Below are 17,209 nucleotides of genomic sequence, written 5' to 3'. Positions count from 1 at the left end.
CTGTTATGCTGTAATGTCTATTGTCTGTACAAGTCCCCTCTATAATTTGTAAAGCGCTGCGGAATATGTTGGCGCTATATAAATAAAAATTATTATTATTATTATTATTATGATGCCCTATATCTGTTATTACAAGTTAAAGGGGTCGTCCAGAGCTGGGATTAAAGTCTGTAGTTACTGTGACGCAGAATTCTACATGTGAATCCTCACATAGCACTGTGTGCGCAATTCTTCAGGAGCGAGAGGCAGTTGTGTGACGCAAGTATGTGATTTGCGTACTGCCGGCCACATTCCGACTAGATGGGCCCAGCCTTGCTTAATGCAAGTGTTTTGAGTGAGGCCGGACATGCAAATCATGTACTTGCGATCACACAACTGCCTGCTTACAGAGAATCGGGACAATGCACACACCGTTACATAGAATAACTGCAGATTTGAGCCCCAAGCCTGGACAACCCCTTTAAATAAGGCACATGTATGGAAATGACATTCATAATGTGTAAACGCTTTTATCCTGCAGATAAAGGTTTAATCTGCAGGTTAATAGTGTTCTACAGCTGTGCAGCCGCATTGGAGGCTCAGCTATGGGAAGAAATGAACTTTAATCCTCCCGGCAGCCTCAGGCTGAGACACGGCTACAGTCAGCGCTCAGTACATGGTGGGCGGCGGGTGTAAGCATGTCCGTATACTTTGTGCCTCAGTACACACCTGGCTGTACTGCTTCCATCTGCCGCTCATCATGTACTGAGCAGTGACTGAAGCCGCGTCTCCAACTGAATGTCAGATGCTGCCGGTAGGAATAAAGTCCATTTCTTCCCAGTTGCTGGGCTGTCAGTGTAGCAGCTAAATGGGTTTCTAAGGGTCCATGCAGACAATCAGTAATAGCTGCGGGTTTGACATTTCGCGGTTGTGCAGCATCAAAACCGCAGCAACAAGATGTTACAGCATAGGGGATGGGATTTCAAAAAAGCCTGCAAATCACCTGCGGAGACAGACATGTTGCGCATCATTCAGAACTGCAATAAGTCAATTTGTCTTGTGGAGACGCGAGCCTCAATAACAGAAATTACACCAATAGAATGTATTGGACGTGGTGAATCCGCACGTTTCAGTGATCACAGAGGAGTCACCTGCGTTCAATAGACGGCAGCACTTTGGGCTGCAACGTCCGGATAGTGGGCACATAGCCTAAAGCTATTTACCTGCAGATTAACCACATCCCTGCAGGTAAATAGCATTATCTGGCATGACCGGTTCCCATAATCATTTTAGGATCCTAGTTAAAATGCAAACAATGAATCCTCCCCTCCCGCAGCGACACCGTTCTAGCAATGTCAGCACTGCTGTTGGCGGAGGGTAATGTGACATGGCTGCAGCTGATCAATATTCTGTCAGGCTGGATGTCTGCTCTAACAAAATTGTAAAGGCTGCAGCCAAACAGTTCGGGCGCACTGTGGATAATCTCAATAACGGTAAACCCCTCTATATGTCAGTAACCAGCTGCATAAAATAATAACAAAAAAATACATTCAGCTGCTCTCAGCCATGTGTCTCTAGTGGCTGCGGCTAACAGCAGCCTTCATGTGACAATGGCATGGGTACACAGGGCTGGAACAACAGCGCCAGTGATGGAAGTAGAAGTGTACGTTATTACTTCATGAGATTGTCCAGTTATACGTTTTTGGCCTCTAATAGCCAATAGTAGGTTATAATAATAAAATGGGATGTTATGCAGCCTCCCCAATTCCATGGCCACTTCTCTGCCTCTGCTATGGTCTCCGGTTACTGACTACTGGTGATGGGACGAGTGCAGCAGACATCACCTCCACAGCCAATGAGCTCAATGACTCCGCTCCATGTAGACCGCATGAGCTGTTGAGTTCTGTGATTGGCAGCAGCAGTGATGTGAGCTGTAGTTGGGCAGTCACTACTGCAGCCAGTAAATAGAGATCAGTGCAGTGGTGAAATGATAGAGCTAAATTTTGGGGTGAGTAACATCATATTTTATTATTTTAATCCAGTGCTGGATTAAAATAATAATTAAATTATTATTTTAATAATAATGGAGATTAAATACTAGAAACTTATAACTGGAAAACATCATGAAAAGAGCTGTCCGGCCTCTTGGTTACAAGTCTGCAGACACTATATGTGAATGCAGACTTGTGAATCCTCACAGCACGTGCACTACGCGCTGTGAGGATTCTCCGATGCCGGCGTCGGGCGGACACATAACCGCACGTCTAGTCAGCACCTGACTGGCACGCATGAAAATCGCATATTTGTGGTTCGGTTCCAGGCGTGCTGTGGAATATGCTGGCGTTATAGAAATAAAAATGATTATTATAATAAATTGTGGGAATGGGGGGAATGTTATTACTGCTGCAATTAGGATTACTGAGATAATAGCTGGGATGACGATTCTGTATGTCACTACCAATTTTACACCATTATTGTTTTCCATTTCAGTTTACCTGAGGATGGTCAAATAAGTTATTTTTTAGCTAAAAAAAAAGTCAACTCATGCTGAAAAAAGAAAGGTTGATACAGAATGTAGAGTTTTTAACAAGATCTGGACTACAGAGTATTTATTTACTGAAGTGAGAGGTAAAGCTGTGTGCTTAGTTTGTGGAGAACAGGTTGCCGTGTTTAAGGATTACAATTTGAATCTCCATTACTCAATAAAACATGTTGAGAAATGCAGCAATTTGAATGATGCAGAGCGGGCACGGGCATCAGGTGCCTTACTAGCCAAGCAGCATAACTAACAATATGCTTCACACACCCAAGGATGGAGCAGTCAAGACCAGTTGTGTTATATCCCACAAAATTGGCAAAAAATAGTAAGCTATTTTGTGTTGGAGAGTTTATCAAGGAGTGTTTGGTGGACTCTACATCGCTAATATGCCCCGATAAAAAAGAGGCATTTGTGAATGTACCCCTCTCCAGAAGAACCATGACAAGAAGAATCGAGGACATTGTGGAAAATCTGGAGCTTCAGCTGCAAAACAAAGTGGGCAATTTTGACTTTTTCTTCTTGGCTTTAGATGAGAGCTGTGATATCCGCGACACTACCCAGTTGCTCATCTTTGTACGTGGAATATCAAAGGACTTTAAAGTTATGGAAGAGATGGCAGCAATGCAGTCCATGAAAGGGACAACAACAGGGAGTGATTTGTTCACAGAAGTGGATGGATGCTTGGACAAGCTAGGGCTGAAATGGGACAAACTAACGGGTGTTACAACAGATGGTTCTCGAAACATGACAGGTAAAAATGTTGGGCTTTTGAAATGGATGCAGGACAAAGTGAATGAAATCAACTGAACAGAAACTGGTATTTTTACATTATTCATTCAAATGTTGTAACTACCAAAATAGTGAACTTCATCAGGGCAAGAGCGCTGAATCACAGACAATTCATTGCACTTTTGGAAGAGCATGAAACTGATCATCATGATATAGGCTACCACACAGCTGTCAGATGGCTCAGCCTGGGGACAGTGCTTAAAACAGTGTGGGACTTGAGAGTAGAGATTCAAAAGTTCTGTGACGAGAAAGGGCACTACATCACAGAGCTGTCAGATACTGACTGGATGGCAGAATTTAGATTTGCTGTTGATGTAACTTCACTAATGAACGAGCTAAATACCAAATTACAATGCAAGGGCCTTTTTGTAAATGAAATGTATAGCTTGGTAAAGGCTTTCATGAGAAAGTTGCAATTTCTTTCAAGACAAATGGATGATCACATTCTTACTCACTTGCCAACACTAAAGGAAGCCACACCATCAGCTGATCACTGTCGCAGGTACTCCCAGGGCCGCCATCAGGGCATGACAGCCATGACTGGCGTATGGGGCCCGGTGGGCAGAGGGGGCCCGCATCGGGCCCCGTCTCATCTGCTCACCGGGCCCCCCCTGCAGGCGCTGCGGCACACTATTGACGTGCGGGCCCGTGCCTGCACGTCAATAGTTAACAGTCGCCGCCAGCCAGTCGGAGGCTGGCAGCTGACTTGAGTGGCCGCAGTGCGCAGTCGCACGTCATCATCAGCCGCCGGCGAGTGCGTCCTTCATCTGCGTGGAGGAGCTTCGCCCGCCGCAGGAGCACACGGCCAGTTAAGAAGTTTTTCTTTGGTTTTTTTTGGTAGCGGCGATCCAGGGGAGGGGGCCCGGGGCAGTATGCTGGACACGGGGGCACAATGCTGGGCACGCTGGGGCAGAGGAGATGCTGGACACAGGGGCAGAATGCTGGACAAAGGGGCAGAAAGCTGGGCAGAGAAGATGCTGGACACAGGGGCAAAATGCTGGACAAAGGGACAGAAAGCTGGGCAGAGGAGATGCTGGACACAGGGGCAAAATGCTGGACAAAGGGGCAGAAAGCTGGACACAGGGGCAAAATGCTGGACAAAGGGGCAGAAAGCTGGACACAGGGGCAGAGGAGATGCTGGACACAGGGGCATTATGCTGGACACAGGGGCAGAATGCTGGACACAGGGGCATTATGCTGGACACGGGCAGAATGCTGGACAAAGGGGCAGTATTCTGGACACAGGGGCATTATGCTGGACACAGGGGCAGAATGCTGGAACAGGGGCATTATGCTGGACACAGGGGAAGAATGCTGGACAAAGGGGCAGTATTCTGGACACAGGGGCAGTATTCTGGACACAGGGGCATTATGCTGGACAAAGGGGCATTATGCTGGACACAGGGGCATTATGCTGGACACAGGGGCATTATGCTGGACAAAGGGGCATTATGCTGGACACAGGGGCATTATGCTGGACACAGGGGCAGAATGCTGGAACAGGGGCATTATGCTGGACACAGGGGCAGAATGCTGGACAAAGGGGCAGTATTCTGGACACAGGGGCAGTATGCTGGACACAGGGGCAGTATTCTGGACACAGGGGCAGAATGCTGGACACAGGGGCAGAATGCTGGACACAGGGGCAGTATGCTGGACACGGGCAGAATGCTGGACACAGGGGCAGAATGCTGGACACAGGGGCAGAATGCTGGACACAGGGGCAGAGATGCTGGACACAGGGGCAGAATGCTGGACACAGGGGCAGTATGCTGGACACGGGCAGAATGCTGGACACGGGCAGAATGGAGATACAGGGTATGATGAAAGACATGGGGGCATGACTGGAGACAGATGGGGAAGGATTGGAGACAGATGGGGCAGAATGGAGACACAGGAGGCATGATTGGAGACAAGTGGCAGGATTGCAGACATGGGGGCATGATTGGAGACACTGGGGGCAGAATTGGAGACAGATCTTGCAGAATCATGGGGCAGGATGGATATGATGGAGACAAATGGGTCAAGATGGGGAGATCATATGGGGCAGAATGGATACTCATGAGGGCAGGATGGGAGAACATATGGCTGACGCCAGGAATGAGACACACATTGGCCAGGATGGGGAATATTATTACCATAGGGACTAATTTAGGGATATTATTACTGCAGTGATGTATTTATTTTATTTTTTGAGGATACTGTTTTAAATGAGGGGGCGGTCCTGTTACTGTGTAGAGTGAAACTATGTCGCCTCTTTTTCTTCATGTGGTGTAATGTAGAAGTTGGAAAAATTAAGTAATGTATTCTACAAGCAGAGCTCGCGATAACTGTGTTATTTCCTGCAGAAACGAGTCCTGGCTGGATGAAATGATGGCGGTCTGTGCTGGATGAAAGATGAAGGACTTCACATAGAGACGTCACTGGTGAGTCAGTGTGTTACCTATACACTGACACTATACACTGTATACAGAGCTCCTGTGTATAATTTCACTAGTGATCACTGTATTATCTGTACACAGACACTGCATACTAAGTACAGATCTCCTGTGTATAATGACACTTATGGTGATAGTATGGTGCTTTTTTTTATTACTGATCAGAATTGTAGTATTCAGTCACTATATGGTGGTAATATGCGGTCTGGTCATGGTGTAGCGGTATTTGTTCTTTGTATGTGATATTATTCGATCACTGTGGTGGTAATATGTCATCTGGTCATGGTGTAGCGGTATTTGTTCTTTGTATGTGATATTCGATCACTGTAGTGGTAATATGTCATCTGGTCATAGTGCTGTGGTATTTGTTCTTTGTATGTGATATTATTGGTCATTTAAAAAATTTAAAAATAAATTAAAATATACCTAAATTGTATTGCATATTTTAACAAATATTTAATAGGTTACAGTAGAGTAGGGCCCGGCCAAAAGTGTCTACCGTGTTATGGTGGCGGCTTAAAAAATCTTTTGGCCAAAACAAAAGCTGCCGGCTACATGTGCGATCTGGTGATGGGAACTGTTAATGTGTGATAGGTGAGAAGTGTAGTTTTTCCAAGAGAGAGCGGTGGGATTGTGGACAGCTCGAGGGGTGGAGCGTGGAGGCGGGGCTGGGGTGGAGCCTGGGTGGAGTCTCAAGGGGGCCCCGAAAATTTTGCCAGTATGGGGCCCCGAAATTTCTAGTGGCAGCCCTGGGTACTCCTCAATGTTAGGAGTACTGCATGATGAATTTTCAAGGCGATTTCAAGACTTCAGATCAGTTGAGAATGAAATGTAATTGTTTTTTCTCCCTTTAGCTGCATTGTTGATAATACACCCAGCGATGTTCAGCTTGAACTCATTGACCTGCAGTCTGATAGACTACTGGAAGAGAACTGTAGGTCCGCATCACTGCAGGATTTTTACACAAAAAGGAAAAAAGAAAAAGGCATGAACCGCACCTCCAAAAATCATAAGTTGATCTAAAGCCACTAGGCAAAAATTTATATAACTGAATATGAGGTTTTCAGTTTAACATTCTGATCAGACTGTATGAAGCCCACTGACACGTCACGGCAAACCTCATAGTGCGTCCTACTGCCCTAATGGAGCGGAGCCATGCGGCGACCACCGCCACAGCGGCAATGCACCAGCAGGGCGGACGGCCTGTTGCCCCACAGCACCCATGCTGCGAGACTGAGCCCCCTTGACTCCAGACCGCGCCGCCCCACCAGCACAAAGCCACAGCAACAATGGCCGCCACACAGCACCAACACCAAATTGAAAGGAGCATTGAAACTCACCTTCCTCCTGCTCTTCAGTGAGAGCCAAAATGGGCTAGACCCCTTACTTTGCTGTCTCCTGCCAATTAAAATCACCTGTTCCAAATGGGAGGAGTGCTGGTCCAAGAAAGAGACTAGAACATGCTTTGCACAAAAAGGAAAAAAGAAAAAGGCATGAACCGCACCTCCAAAAATCATAAGTTGATCTAAAGCCGTTAGGCAAAAATGTATATAACTGAATATGAGGTTTTCAGTTTAATATTCTGATCAGACTGTATGAAACCCACTGCCACGTCACGGCAAACCTTGTAGTGGGTCCTACCGCCCTAATAGAGCGGAGCCGTGCGGCGACCACCACCACAGCGGCAATGCACCAGCAGGGCAAATGGCCTGTTGCCTCACAGCACCCATGCTGTGAGACTGAGCCTCCATGACTCCAGACAGCGCCCCACCAGCACAAAGCCACAGCAACAATGCCCACCAAACAGCACCAACACCAAAATGCACCAACATGTACAAAGCATGTTCTAGTCTCTTTCTTGGACCAGCACTCCTCCCATTTGGCACAGGTGATTTTAATTAGCAGGAGACTGCAAAGTAAGTGGTCTAGCCCATTTTGGCTCTCACTGAAGAGCTGGAGGAAGGTGAGTTTCAGTGCTCCTTTCATTTTGGTGCTGGTGCTGTGTGGCGGCCATTGTTGCCGTGGCTTTGTGCTGGTGGGGCGGCGCGGTCTGGAGTCATGGGGGCTCAGTCTTGCAGCTTGGGTGCTGTGGGGCAACAGACCGTCTGCCCTGCTGGTGCATTGCCACTGTGGCGGTGCTCGCCGCACAGCTCCGCTCCGTAGGACCCACTACGAGGTTTGCCGTGACGTGTCAGTGGGCTTCATACAGTCTGATCAGAATGTTAAACTGAAAACCTCATGTTCAGTATATAAATTTTTGCCTAGCGGCTTTAGATTAACGTATGATTTATGGAGGTGCGGTTCATGCTCCTTTTTTGTTTTTTCTCTTTTTGTACACTGCAGGATTTTTACTCTTCTCTCAAAGAGGAGAACTTTCCAAACATGAGGAGGCATGCTCAGAAGATGTTCGTTCTCTTTGGATCTACTTATATATGTGAACATACATTCTCAATAATGACATTTTGAAAATCTAGATACAGAGCCTCTCTCACAGATGATCACCTGTCAGCCATCCTGCGTATATATACACCTCAGATTTGATACAGGAAAGATATATATCTTGGTACCATGTTAGGCTGCTTCCACACCAGTTTTTTGCCATCAGGCTCAATCCGTCAAATTTTGATAAAAAACGGATTTGTCACAAATTGGGAAGAAATGATGTGACAGATCTGTTTTTTTGCCGGATCCAACTAGCTGTTCTGGAGTCCGACTAGGGGGAGAGAGAGAGAGAAGAGAGAAAGACAGAGAGAGAAGAGAGAAAACACTAAAAAAAAAAAAATCAGAGCAGGCTCAGTTTAAAAAAATTGAATCTGTCGCCAGATTCAGTCGTTTGACGGATCCGGCATCATAGGCTTCCATTCTAGCAAATGCCGGATCCGTTGCTGTCCGTTTTTTCGACAGACACAAAAAAAAGTTAGTATGTCGGTTTTCTCCAGCCGCTGGAAAACAAATTTCCTACGGATCTGGCTAAAAACGGATGAAACGTCCGTCGCTATCCATCGCTATTACAAGTCTATGAGAAAAAACTTTCGCTGGATCCGTTTTTGTCAACATTCGACGGATCGTGTCTGATGGCAAAAACTGATGTGTGAAAGCAGCCTTAGCCAGTGGATAGAAAAATATTTAGAATTGAGAGTCCTCAGTGGTTGATACCTTTTAATGGCTAACTGAAAAGATGGTAACAATTTGCAAGCTTTCGAGACTTTCAAGAAAATCTGAAGAATCACATATTTATGCACAACACAGCACAGAAAAATGCCATAGATAAGACAGGTGATGTGAAGCAGAACTACCATTATGTGAGTGATAAAAAGTTATGTCCATAAATATTGGAACAGTTCATAGATAAGGAGTGTGAATGTTTTATTGTCCTCTGAGTGGGGTCTGGTTCTATGTTGTGATGCGCCCACACGGTCTGAGGAGCAAGCTGATGATGACCTTTGACACACTCAGTGCAGGAATGATTGTGTCGCATGGATTTATGTCTTTTTACATTAATTAAATAATTTGCTCCTCAGACCGTGTGGGGGTGAGTTTTCACCAGTATATGAAAAGGCATTGGGCATTTGTTTTTTTGGGGGCCAATCCACGTAAATTGAATCACACAATGTGTTTAAATTTGCAGATCTATCCACATAACTCCAGCTATAATGAGACACTACACCAGAAAGAAAAGACTTACAATAACTTAAACAGATAGCAAAAACACCTACTTTCTTGTAATAACGCCATGAAACCATTCAGGAATGCCATTCTTTAAAAACCAGTCTGATTGTGTTTCAATGAACCATTTTACAGATGGTTTGTTTTCTTCCATTACTTCTTCAAGAAGTAGGTACCCAGTATCAGCTAGAAATAAAAGAAAATGAATTATCATCATGCTCATCAGTGAATAATTTGCCGACTTAGTTACTTTAGTTAGAACGATTTACAATAACTATATACAATCATGAACATTGAAATTGTAAAACCAAGAAAGAAAAGTCAAGGAATTATGGGATAACTTACCGTATATACTCGAGTATAAGCCGACCCGAGTATAAGCCGACCCCCTAATTTTGCCACAAAAAACTGGGAAAACTTATTGACTCGAGTATAAGCCTAGGGTGGAAATGCAGCATTTACCGGTGAATTTCAAAAATAAAAATAGATCATTATTTCCCCATAGCTGTGCCATATAGTGCTCTGCACCGTTCATATTGCCCCATATCTGTGCCCCATATAGTGCTCTGCACTGTTCATATTGCCCCATATCTGTGCCCTATATGCTCTGCACCGTTCATATTGCCCCATATCTGTGCCCTATATGCTCTGCACCATTCATATTGCCCCATATCTGTGCCCTATATGCTCTGCACCGTTCAAATTGCCCCATATCTGTGCCCTATATGCTCTGCACCGTTCATATTGCCCCATATCTGTGCCCTATATGCTCTGCAACGTTCATATTGCCCCATATCTGTGCCCTATATGCTCTGCACCGTTCATATTGCCCCATATCTGTGCCCTATATGCTCTGCACCGTTCATATTGCCCCATATCTGTGCCCCATATAGTGCTCTGCACCGTTCATTTTTGTCCCATAGCTGTGCCCCATATAGTGCTCTGCACCGTTCATACTGCCCCATATAGTGCTCTGCACCGTTCATACTGACCCATACAGTGCTCTGCACCGTTCATACTGCCCCATATAGTGCTCTGCACCGTTCATACTGCCCCATATAGTGCTCTGCACCGTTCATACTGCCCCATATAGTGCTCTGCACCGTTCATACTGCCCCATACAGTGCTCTGCACAGTTCATACTGCCCCATATAGTGCTGTGCACCATTCATACTGCCCCATATAGTGCTCTGCACCGTTCATACTGCCCCATACAGTGCTCTGCACCGTTCATACTGCCCCATATAGGGCTCTGCACCGTTCATACTGCCCTATATAGTGCTCTGCACCGTTCATACTGCCCCATACAGTGCTCTGCACCGTTCATACTGCCCCATACAGTGCTCTGCACCGTTCATACTGCCCCATATAGTGCTCTGCACCGTTCATACTGCCCCATATAGTGCTCTGCACCGTTCATACTGCCCCATACAGTGCTCTGCACCGTTCATACTGCCCCATACAGTGCTCTGCACCGTTCATACTGCCCCATATAGTGCTCTGCACCGTTCATACTGCCCCATATAGTGCTCTGCACCGTTCATACTGCCCCATACAGTGCTCTGCACCGTTCATACTGCCCCATATAGTGCTCTGCACCGTTCATACTGCCCCATACAGTGCTCTGCACCGTTCATACTGCCCCAGACAGTGCTCTGCACCGTTCATACTGCCCCATATAGTGCTCTGCACCGTTCATACTGCCCCATATAGTGCTCTGCACCGTTCATACTGCCCCATACAGTGTTCTGCACCGTTCATACTGCCCCATACATTGCTCTGCACCGTTCATACTGCCCCATATAGTGCTCTGCACCGTTCATACTGCCCCATATAGTGCTCTGCACCGTTCATACTGCCCCATACAGTGCTCTGCACCGTTCATACTGCCCCATATAGTGCTCTGCATCGTTCATATTTCCCTATAGATGCTCCACATAAATCTGTGCCGCTGCTGCAATAAAAAAAAAAAGCCATACTCACATCTCTTGATTGCAGCTCCCGGCGTCTCGTTCCGGCGTCCGGTCCCGGCGTCTCTCTCCGCTCTGACTGATCAGGCAGAGGGCGGCGCACACTATATGCGTCATCGCGCCCTCTGACCTGCACAGTCAGAGCGGAGATAGACGCCGGGAAGATGGAGCGGCGCCCGGCGGCTGGAACGGGGACAGGTAAGTATGACATACTTACCTAGTCCCAGCGATCCTGGCGCTCCCCGCCTGTCACACGGTCTTCTGTGCTGCAGCTCTTCCTGTCAGCGGTCACCGGCACCGCTGATTAGAGAAATGAATAGGCGGCTCCACCCCTATGGGAGGTGGAGCCGCCTATTCATTTCTCTAATGAGCGGTCCCTCGTGACCGCTGAAGAGGGGAAGAAGCTGCAGCACAGAAGATCGTGGGACGGCAGGGGGAGCGCCAGGATCGCTGGGACTAGGTAAGTATGCCTCAGCGCCCTCACCCCCTCACCCGCCGACCCCACCGCTACCGTGACTCGAGTATAAGCCGAGAGGGGCACTTTCAGCCCAAAAATTTGGGCTGAAAATCTTGGCTTATACTCGAGTATATACGGTAACCCCTGAAGCTTTTTTCGGTTTTGCGTTTTCGTTTTTCACTCCCCTCCTTTCCAGAGCCATAACTTTTTTATTTTTCCGTCAATATGGCCATGTGAGGGCTTATTTTTTGTAGGACAAGTTGTGTTTTTGAACAATACCATTGGTTTTACCATGTCGTGTACTAGAAAACTGGAAACAAATTCCAAGTACGGTGAAATTGCAAAAAAAGTGCAATCACACACTTGTTTTTTGTTTGGCTTTTTTGCTAGATTCACTAAATGCTAAAACTGACCTGCCTTTACGATTCTTCAGGTCATTACGAGTTCACAGACACCAAACATATATCTAGGCTCTTTTTTATCTAAGTGGTGAAAAAAATTTCCAAACTTTGCTAAAACAAAAAAAAATGCTAATGTTCCAATACCCATAGCGTCTCCATTTTTCGTGATCTGGGGTTGGGTGAGGGCTTATTTTTTGCTGACATTTTTAATGATACCATTTTGGTGCAGATAAGTTCTTTTGAGCGCCCGTTACGGCATTTTAATTCTGGGGTTTTGACTTTTTTTTATCGCTACGTCGTTTAGCGATCAGGTTATTCCTTTTTTTTATCGCATCATGTTCTCATTCACTTTATGCAGTTAATAGCCCTCTGTGTCTGTACTGCTACATACTTAGGCTGATAACTGGTTCATGCAGCTTTACATGAACACCCGAGCCTTACACTATGGCCGGTCCGAATAACTAAAGCAATTGTTACCATCCACCTCTCGTGTCTCCCCTTTTCCTCATAGTGTGTAAGCTTGCGAGCATGGCCCTCATTCCTCCTGGTATCTGTTTTGAACTGTATTTCTGTTATGCTGTAATGTCTATTGTCTGTACAAGTCCCCTCTATAATTTGTAAAGCGCTGCGGAATATGTTGGCGCTATATAAATAAAAAAATTATTATTATTATTATTATTATTATTATTGGTAGCTCAGGCGATTCTGAATACAGCTATGCCAAATATGTCTAGGTTTGATTTTTTATGGGGTGAAAAGGAGGTGATTTAAACTTTTATATTTTTTTTTATTTTTATTTTTTCATATTTTTAAAAACATTTTTATTTTTTTTTTACTTTTGGCATGCTTCAATAGCCTCCATGGAGGGCTAGAAGCTGCCACAACTTGATTGGCTCTGCCACATAGAGGCGATGCTCAGATCTTCTCTATGTAGCAGAATTACAGACTTACTATGAGCGCCGTCCACAGGGTGGCGCTCATAGCAATCCGGCATCAACAACCATAGGGGTCTCAAGGAGACCTCTGGTTGTAATGCCGATGCACTGATGACTCCCGATCATGTGACGGCGGTCGCCGGTGCGCGCATTTCCGACTGGATGGCCGGAATCGCTTGTTAAATTCCGAGTTCAGAGTTTCACAGTGGCATTTAACTAGTTAATAGGCACAGGTGGATCGTGATTCCACCCGTGCCTATTGCGGGCACATGTCAGCTGTTCAAAACAGCTGACATGTCCTGGCTTTGATGAGGGCTCACCGCCGGAGCCCACATCAATGCGTGAGATACTGACATCAGACGTACTATTCCATCTGATGGCAGTAAGGGGTTAAGGCTAGCTCTGATTGCTAGCTAGCTTTCTCTTACCAAATGAACATGTGCTGATGGAGAACTATAATTCCTATACTATATGAGCCATGACATATACTGTATGCTTTATGTTTGAAAGACTGCAGACTGCAAAGAATCATCAGGTAGCAATGTGCAATAGAACTCGCTTATACGTACGACTCACCACAACCATGATTAGACCTGTCAGGCGGTGTTGAACTTCCTCTACCAACAGAACATATGGTATCATCTGCTTCAAAGCAGACCATAATACAAGCAACTGTATAGCAGACACCCTCCTCCTAGTGAGAAAGATAGTGAGAAAACACTTAGCTAACATAAATGTATTCAAGTCTCCGGGTCCAGATGAATTACACCCCAGAGTACTGAAGGAGATAGCAGAAGACATTTTTGAACCACTCTCCATAATCTTTGAAAATTCTTGGAGAACAGGAGAAGTCCCAGAAGACTGGAGAAGAGCAAATGTTGTTCCAATCTTCAAAAAGAGGAAGAAGGTGGACCCACGGAACTATAGGCCGGTCACTCTGAAGTCTATACCAGGAAAGATCTTTGAACATATTATTAAACAACATGTATGTAAGTACCTGGATAAGAATGAAGTGATTAAACAGAGTCAGCATGGCTTTGTAACTAATAAGTCATGTCAAACTAACTTAATTTCTTTCTATGACAGAATCACTGACTGGGTGGATCAGGGAAATGCTGTAGATATAGTATATCTTGAGTTCAGCAAAGCATTTGACAAAGTATTTCACACAATACTTATTGAAAAAAATGAAAAAGTATGGAATGGACAAGGCAACTGTTAGGTGGATTCATAACTAGCTTAGTGATCAGACCCAAAGAGTGGTCGTAAATGGCTGCATATCCAGTTGGAAAAATGTCTCAAGTGGGTACCACAGGGTTCTGTCCTGGGACCTGTACTGTTCAACATCTTTATCAATTATTTAGATGAAGGAATTTAGGGTAAACTGATTAAATTTGCTGATATGACACAAAGCTAGGAGGGATAGCTAATACTACTGAAGAGAGAGAGAGAGGATTCAAAAAAATATAAATATAAATGGAGCTGTGGGCAGCAGCTAACAGAATGATTTTTAACAGGGAAAAATGCAAAGTACTACATCTGGGCAATAAAAATGAAAAGCATACACAGAATGGGAGGAATAGAGCTTAGCAACAGCACATGTGAAAAAGACTTGGATATACAAATAGATCACAAACTGAACATGAGTCAACAGTGTGATGCAGCAGCAAAAAGGGCAAATACAATTCTGGGATGTATTAACAGAAGTATACAGTCTAGATCACGTGAAGTCATTATTGCCCTCTACTCCTCTTTGGTCAGACCTCATCTGGAATACTGTGTCCAGTTTTTGGCACCACACTTTAAAAAAGACATCAACAAACTGGAGCAAGTTCAGACAAGAGCGACCAGAATGGTGACTGGTCTGAAAACCATGTCCTATGAGGAACGTTTACAGGATTTAGGAATGTTTAGCTTGCAAAAAAGATGACTGAGAGTAGACTTAACAGCTGTCTACAAATATCTCAAGTGCAGTCACATTGTAGAAGGATCATCTTTATTCTTATTTGCACAAGGAAAGACTAGAAGCAATGGGATGAAACTGAATGGGAGGAGACACAGATTAGATATTCGAAAAAAAACTTTTTGACAGTTAGGGAAAACATTGAGTGGAACAGGCTACCATGAGAGGTGGTGAGTTCTCCTTCAATGGAAGTTTTCAAACAGGCTGGACAGACATCTGTATGGGATGATTTAGTGAATCCTGCTTTGAACAAGGGGTTGGATCAGATGACCCAGGAGGTCCCTTCCAACTCTACCATTCTATGATTCTATGATTCCTCTGATGACATTACATTCTCAGCCAGAGCCGCCATCAGGGCATTACTTCCCTTACTGGTGTATGGGGCCTGATGAGGAAGGGGGCCTGGTCAGGGGCGGGATTTGACAGCTCAATAATAACTGAACGTGCATACTGGGATATAAGGCCAGGATGAGAGGACATATATGTATGCAGGATGGAGACATATGGGGGGACATGATGGAAACATATGGGTCCAGGATGAGAGGACATATAGGTCAGCATGGGAGAACATATGGGGGCAGGTTGGAGGCATATGGGGGCCATGATGAAAGGACATACACGGGGAAGCATGTAGACACATGGGGGCAGGATGGAGACATATGGCGGAAAAAGATGGAGACATATGGAGCCAGGATGGGAGGACATATGGGGCCAGGAAGGTAGGACATATGGGGCCAGGATGGGGACACATGGGACCATGATGAGAGGACATATGGGAGGTGGATGGAGACACATGGGGCCAGGAATGAGACACATGGGAGCCAGGATGGGTGACATTATTACAGGAAGGTTCCAGGATGTAGGACATTAATGCTGTAGGGGCTAATTAAAATATATTATTACTGCTGTGTCGTATTTATTTTTGAGGATACTGTTGTGAGGGGGGTCTTGTTACTATACAGGGTGACACTATCATTTATTTCTTCTGTCGTAGTGTAGAAGGTGGGAAAAAATTGGGAATGTGCTCTAGATATGTACACACGTGGTCAAAATTGTTGGTACACCTTGTTTAATGACAGAAAAACCCACAATGGTCACAGAAATAACTTGAATCTGACAAAAGTAATAATAAATAAAAAATCTATGATAATGAACAAATGAAAGTCAGACATTGCTTTTCAACCATGCTTCCACAAAATTAAACAAAAAATAAATAAAACTCATGAAATCTCATGAAATAGGCCTGGACAGAAATGATGGTACCCCTGACAATAATATGACGAAAGGGATATGTAAAATCACGGTGTGTCCACTAATTAGCATCACAGGTGTCTACAATCTTGGAATCGGTGAGTGGGCCTGTATATAGGGCTACTGATACTCACTGTGCTGTTTGGTGACATGGTGTGTATCACACAACATGGACCTGAGGAAGCGAAGGTAAGAGTTGTTTCAGGAGATTAGAAAGAAAATTATACACAAACATGTTAAAGGCAAAAGTTATAAGACTATCTCCAAGCAGCTTGATGTTCCTGTGACTATAGTTGCAGATATTATTCAGAAATTTAAGATCCATGAGACTGTAGCCAACCTCCCTGGACGTGGCCTCAGAAGGAAAATTAATGGCAAATCAAAGAGATGGATAATATGAATGGTAACAAAAGAGTCCAGAAAAACTTCTGAACAGATTAAAGGTGAACTTCAAGCTCAAAGAACATCAGTGTCAGATCGCACCCTCCGTCTCTGTATCAACCAAAGTGGACTTCATGGAAGACGACCAAGGAGGACACCATTGTTGAAAAAAAAACGTAAAAAGCCAGACTGAAATTTTCAAAACTACATGTTGACAAGCCACACAGCTTCTGGGAGAATGTCCTATGGACAGATGAGACAAAAATTGAACTTTTTCAAAAGGCACATCAGCACTATGTTCACAGATGCAAAAATGAAGCATAATGTATCAAGAAAAGAACACTGTCCCTACTGTGAAATATGGGGGAAACTCTGTTATGTTCTGGGGCTGCTTTGCTGTATCTGGCACTGGGTGTCTAGAATCTGTGCAGAATACGATG

General features: G+C 44.9%; 1 protein-coding gene across 1 annotated transcript in view; it reads right to left on the bottom strand.

Annotated features, from left to right (window-relative positions):
- Positions 1-17,209, bottom strand: part of HSH2D (hematopoietic SH2 domain containing) — a 93,033-nt gene that overhangs the window by 40,754 nt on the left and 35,070 nt on the right. Inside the window, exon 2 of the mRNA XM_069740345.1 lies at positions 9,462-9,597. Within this exon, the coding sequence (XP_069596446.1) occupies positions 9,462-9,565 (104 nt within the window). The 5' untranslated portion in view covers positions 9,566-9,597. The remainder of the gene's footprint in view (positions 1-9,461; positions 9,598-17,209) is intronic.

The sequence above is a fragment of the Ranitomeya imitator genome, chromosome 1 (assembly GCF_032444005.1).
Source record: "Ranitomeya imitator isolate aRanImi1 chromosome 1, aRanImi1.pri, whole genome shotgun sequence".
Lineage (NCBI taxonomy): Eukaryota > Metazoa > Chordata > Amphibia > Anura > Dendrobatidae > Ranitomeya > Ranitomeya imitator.
The sequence above is the reverse complement of the archived record's forward strand: the minus strand, read 5'-3'. Positions and strand labels throughout refer to the sequence as shown.